Consider the following 6000-nt stretch of genomic DNA (forward strand, 5'->3'; position numbering starts at 1 on the left):
CTAGTTTAGCCATAAAAGCTAGGAGAAGGGTTCTATCTTAGCCTTGTGAAAAATATAGGGATTGTAAATGTCCTTGAAAGGTAATAATTTAAGAATAGTGAATTCGAAAATCTTTAGTTGATGTATACTAAGGTAGTGGAGGAAGGCAATTGCAGCCAAATCATTATAAATCAAATTGTCAAAGTTGTTCTTCCCTCTCCTTATAATTTAGAAAAGTTTGTAAGGATTTTTAAAATACTAATTCTCTTCCCTCTTGGTACTTTCAGGCTTAACAATTGATATGAGAGTTAATTCTCTATCAAAGGTTTCACCATCGAGAGAAACCATTCAAGGCAAATACTAAGTTTCAAATATGGCTATGGAGTCAAGGTCAACAACCATGGAACAAAGTCATTCCTTCTAGTTTCCTCTGCTCCTAAATTAAGATAACTACTCCAATTGGAAAGTGAAAATGAAATTCTTTATCCAAACATTTGATTATGATACTTGGAGGATTGTTACATGAGGTGTATTGGAGGTTCCCAAAGAGGAAGAAAGATGGGATACAAATGACAAGACCAAGGTTCAACAAAATTCCAAGGCTATGTAACTCTCTTTTTTGGATTGAATGAAGAAGTCTTCAACAAAATTTCCTCTTGCAATAGTGTCAAGGAAATATAGGATAAATTAGAGGAAATCTATAGAGTCGAGAAGGAAAAGAAGGGGATTGAAGTGCCTTGTGAAAGCCAATGCTCAACTAGTGGCAATAAAATCAATGATGAGCAATCAAATGAAAGTCACCCCTCAAATCTAAAGGCCATGTGTCTTATGGCTCTTGAAGAGCAAGAGATATCTTCTACTTCTCATGCTTTAAATTCATATTCTTTTGATGAACTACAAGATACTCTCAATGAGTTAGTATTGGAATTTAATACCATAAATTCTGAATACAAGAAAATGATTTCAAAATTGAAAATTGAAAAGATTTTCTTTTGAAAATAAAAAGTGATCTGGAAAGCCAAAATAAAAAATTGAAAATAAAGTTTGAGGCTTCCCAAAAGAAAGTTGAATTGTTTGAAAAAGAAATTTGTTAGTTGAAAATGAATTTTGAGATATTGAAGAAGGAAAAATGATATCATTTTGGAAAACTCTTTTTCAAAAATGGCAAAGTGCGAACATTGTCATTTTCATGGTCATTCTATACATACTTGTCCAATAATGAAAAGAATTTAATATAAAATTAGGCAAGTATGGATTTCGAAAGGAACAAGAGACTTAGTGATTAATGTTCAAGGACCCAAAGTAATTTGAATATCAAAATCCAAATGAGGTGTCTCTTGTAGGTATGTTAGAGTAATGAGGAACAAAGCAAAATTATTTGGATATTCTTGGCACACAAAAATGAAGGGTGAGTAACCTCTAAACCTTCACTAGATATGACTAAATTGGTTGTCTATTGATTTTTACATGATTTTGGATTAAATTCATTGATATTGATGTAATCTTGTTTAGTTATCCTTACAATACATGCATATTAGAATATTATATTTAAAACACATCATATGTCTGCATATTTTAAGAGAAGAAAACAAAAGCTTAAATATTTTATGATTTTAAAGTTATTTTCTAAAACTATTTTTGAAAATAAAGTTTTAAATTGAGAAAAATCGTTTAAGCAAGTATATTTTAAACATGCTTTAAATATGTTATAAAACTTCTCTAAATGGTTCAAAGAGTTTTGAAATGATTTTCTAGTATTTTTGTCCATTATGAGGCCAACTTCAAGGAAATGTACTTTTAAGATTTGATTTCCTTGTTAATGATCACTTGAACAAGTTTGTCGCTTGAAAGGTGTTGAAAAAGTTCAAGTAGGTAAAAAATGTGTTTATTATGTTTTGATCCCATCTTGACTTCTGAATATTTAAATATTAAGTTTTATTTGATTCATTTAAATTACGTACAATTTAGTGTTTATTTGTGTTAAAGGTAGTTTTGGCCTCTAGGTACATATAGGTTGTGTACAAGTACATGTGTATGCAAACATGTTTGAAATATGCGTCTTATGTTTAATATGTCATGTGCCAAGCTTATGTGCCTTATTTGAACATTTTAGGACACTTAATACTTTTAGTTTAAGATGCTTTTTGCTCATACAAAGAACTTACCTTGTGATTCCTTGATTCAATCATGTTTATGATGTTGTTTTTGTTTGTTTATGTATGTTATAATTCACATGTTAGAATACTTTGTATGTATATTGTTCAATGTGGTTTTGTATCTATTGCCCAAACTCTTACAATCCTTGTGTAAAAAAATTGGCATAAATCGCATTATCAACTCAATCATGATAATTTTGACAAGGCTAGTAATATCATGTTATCAATTAATGAAAAAATTTCAATAAAACATATAAAACGAAAGATATTATACATCAAAATAATAACAAAAATACCAGCTGAGCAAATACTCTTATGATAACATTAAATAATCATTACTATGATGTTAATAAATCTCAAATTAGTTGTACTTGAATGAAAAAGGGAATCTTTGAAAATTGGGAACAAAATTCACAAATCCCATGTTTCATGTTTGGGAAATCTCAAAACAGTCATATATATATTTTAATTAAAAAAGGTTGCCCAAGAATAAATTTAAAAAGGCTTTGGCTTGAGCTGTTTCCAAGTCATTAATGCCACTCAATTTTGGTTTCAAAATAGGGTTCATTTACTTTATTTCAAAGACATTGACCCAAAAAATATGCTTTAATTAATCATAAAAAAATGGTTTCGACTTATTTAAAAGAAATTATTATTGCTTTTTTATTAATAAATAAATAAATTTAGGGTCCACATTTGTCTCCAAATTGCAATATAAAAACATTGAAGGCCAGAAATGAAAATAGATTAAAAAAATTGTAATAATTGACCCCCAACAATGTGCACATGGCCATTGCACTACCTTACCACCTAATTTATGGATCTTGTTTATTTGTCCCCTCAACCATTTATAAAAAAACATTATAATCATTTCATACATAAAAAGAACGGAAAACACTCAAAAACCAAAACCATTAATATATTTAAACAAACCATTGAACGTAAACTTTATGAATTTTCTATTATTTGATTTCTTGTCCCTTAATAAATATCAAAACATATCCCTACTAACTTTTATTAATATTTCTTCTTCTTCATCAACACATTCAGACCCTCTACTCGATCTCGGTTCTCGATTCAACTGGTTTCACATACTGGCTTGATTTTAATTGGGATGGTTGTTTCTAAACCTACCTTAGCTTCTGTTCTTGCACTTCTCTACTGCTCTTGGTGCTGCAGTGCCATGGAAATTAAAACAATAGTTATTATTTATTCTAAAGTGTATTTTTAAAAACTTAATTAAACTACACTTACCAAGTCCAATTGCCTCAGATCCCTTCATAATTCGTAAGCGTTTGCACGAATCAACAAACATCCTATAAATTAATTGACAAATTTTATAAAAAAACTTGACAAGAAAATTTATTTAGAAATATAAAATTAAAGTTGTAAAAATAACTTACTCCCATGGAACATCTCCAACAAGCATCCAATCTCCATCTTTGTCTTCATAAGTAGGAACATACTCAGAACCATTCAAAAGGTCTATCAATTTGCTCTCATTCATGAAATCTTTCATTCCATGAGACCCACAGTTACCTAAATCATTTAATCCCAAAAAGAAACATTTTTTTAAATAATTTACCTAAACCAATATTGAATTTTGGGGTGGATGTCAAATTACCAATAGTGAAGGAGCTGAACATTTTGCTCAAGGCATCAGAGAGTTGTTGGTAACTCTTGTATAGTTTCAAGTCCACTTTGCGTAGATAAGGTGCACCGTCCATGCTGACCTTAACAAACGCCGCAGCCGTGGTGGTAGTAGTGGCGGCTGCACTGTTTCCGGCCTTCTTGCTGCCACCTTCCTCCTCGGAACTGGCTTTTTGGACGGCCATGATGTTCTTCCGGAATGACCTGACTGGTGGCCATCCCACCACTTGTGCCCTTAAAAAAAGATAAAAAAAATAAAATTATTGAAAATGTAAAAACAATCTTAGCCACTTCCCTTTTACAACCTTTGAATTATTGTTTGGTTGGTGGGAAAAGCACTAAAGATTCCATATGTTTTGTTTTTTCCCTCTTTTTCCCGACAAACAACCAAAGCCATCAAATATCAAAATTAAACATTTCTTTTTTTCCACTTTACAAGGCCAAGATCTAATGAAGACTCATCTTCTTCAAGTTCAAATTAATATCCAACAATATTAGGAAAAGAAAATCCTAAAATCAAGAAATTAATTCCACCAAATGATATGAACTCATGCAATGAACTTTCTTTCTGTGTTACTCAAAACAGCCAAGAAAATATATGGTTCATAGCTTACTTGGCAGGTGGCTTTGCAGGGTCAGTTGAGCTCTTCTCCTTCATCTTCTCGGAATCCTCGGCTACAGTCTCCTTTGATGAAAGGTTAAGCTTCAAATTAACGGTCTCCGAGAACCCTCGTTTTCCGTTGTTTTTGGTAGTTTCACCGTCGTTTCCGTTGGCGCCGGGCAACCCTAAACGCAACTCCGTCTCTTCGAAGTTAATCGTGCTATACTTATCATCCTCTGTGCCCATAATGCTAGTCATTATGATGATTAAACACGAGCTTTTACGTGCAAAACCCTACAACCATCCAACTTTAGTCCTTTTCCTTTTTTTTTTTTTTTCGTCACAAAATGTCTCTCTTTTCTCTCTCTCTTGATAGTGTATTTGCTAGAGAAATTGCAAGTAGGAGGGGGGAATATATGATAACGTTGGGAAAGAAGGCTAAAAAATGGAATTGTGGTAACATAATATAGTGTACTGGAATGGCTATGCTATGGATTGTCAATGGCAAGGATGATGCCACGTGGAAGATGATGTCATGAATGATGTTATGTTTAGAATGATTTCCTTTGATGTTACAACACCAAATAAGAGAATTAATTTAATGATGACCTTAACTCATGTTAATTAATTATAATTAAAATAACTAATAATTAATAATTAATAATAATTTGTTTATATAATAATATATATATTTAACTATTGGGAAGACATTCAAAGTTGGCTCCACCAAATGCATTAAAAAGAAAGGAATTTAGTTTGATAATTTTTAATTATTGATGACGACATTAATTAATTCCATTCCCTTCATTAAATCCTTGCCTAATTACTGCTAGAGCATGATTGATAATTGGCAAAAATGAATAAATATTTATTTTATGAAAATATAATGGAAATTCCAAGGCTATCCATTAAAGGTCCTTTTATCCTTTACATACTTATCCACACACTCTCCACTTCCTCTCGTAACCATTAAAACCTCACATTTCATGTCCCATTTGGGTGCCACTATTTAGCTAATACCAAAACAATATCCTTCCCATTAATTAATTAAATGGTACACTATTTATGAAAATTTTGATTAAAATGACAGCATTTTTACTTTAAAAATTTTATTTTAAGTAAAAAAATATCTTCTGTATCTTTCAATTTCTAAATTGAGTAAATTGATTTTTTTAAAAGGTAGCAATTTAATTCTTGTCAATTTCTAAAGTGAGCAATTAAAGACAATTAATCACGCGTTAATGTCTTTAGTCAATTGAACATAATTTTGATTGGTATAGGAACCAATTTAGCTTTCGATATTTACATATTTTGTTATTTTGTCCTTAATTATAAAAAAATCAACAAAATCAGCCTCAACATTTACACATTTACAAAAATATTGTGGGATAAATTTGTTAAATTATGACCAATTTAACAAAATGTGTAAACTTTGAGGGCTAAATTTATAATTATACCAATCAAAATCATGTACAATAGACGGGAAACATTAACGTCGTGATTAATTGTCTTTAGTTGCTCACATTTGAAATTGATAGGGATTAAATTGCTTTGATTTTTTTTAGAGTGGTCAATTTGCTCAATTTCAAAATTGAGAGGTATTGGAGAGGTCTT

The 6000-nt window shown here is 30.7% G+C and overlaps 1 protein-coding gene across 1 annotated transcript; it reads right to left on the bottom strand.

Moving 5' to 3' along the window:
- Positions 1-3070: 3070 nt before the first annotated feature.
- Positions 3071-4826, bottom strand: LOC105782488 (auxin-responsive protein IAA16). Its single transcript, XM_012607248.2, has 5 exons — positions 4400-4826; positions 3760-4019; positions 3539-3674; positions 3390-3451; positions 3071-3308 (listed from the first exon to the last, which is right to left on the bottom strand). The coding sequence occupies exons 1-5, from the start codon at positions 4642-4644 to the stop codon at positions 3271-3273; spliced, it is 741 nt and encodes a 246-aa protein (XP_012462702.1). The 5' UTR covers positions 4645-4826; the 3' UTR covers positions 3071-3270.
- Between the last annotated feature and the right edge of the window lie 1174 nt (positions 4827-6000).

The sequence above is a fragment of the Gossypium raimondii genome, chromosome 13 (genome assembly GCF_025698545.1).
Source record: "Gossypium raimondii isolate GPD5lz chromosome 13, ASM2569854v1, whole genome shotgun sequence".
NCBI classification, from domain to species: domain Eukaryota; kingdom Viridiplantae; phylum Streptophyta; class Magnoliopsida; order Malvales; family Malvaceae; genus Gossypium; species Gossypium raimondii.

Excerpts from the sequence above, each read along its gene's own strand:
- LOC105782488 (XM_012607248.2), bottom strand. The coding sequence starts at position 4,644 with ATGACTAGCATTATGGGCACAGAGGATGATAAGTATAGCACGATTAAC. Across the intron at positions 4,020-4,399 it reads CCTGCAAAGCCACCTGCCAA|GGCACAAGTGGTGGGATGGC; the intron begins GTAAGCTATGAA and ends TCTTTTTTTAAG. Across the intron at positions 3,452-3,538 it reads GTTGGAGATGTTCCATGGGA|GATGTTTGTTGATTCGTGCA; the intron begins GTAAGTTATTTT and ends ATTAATTTATAG.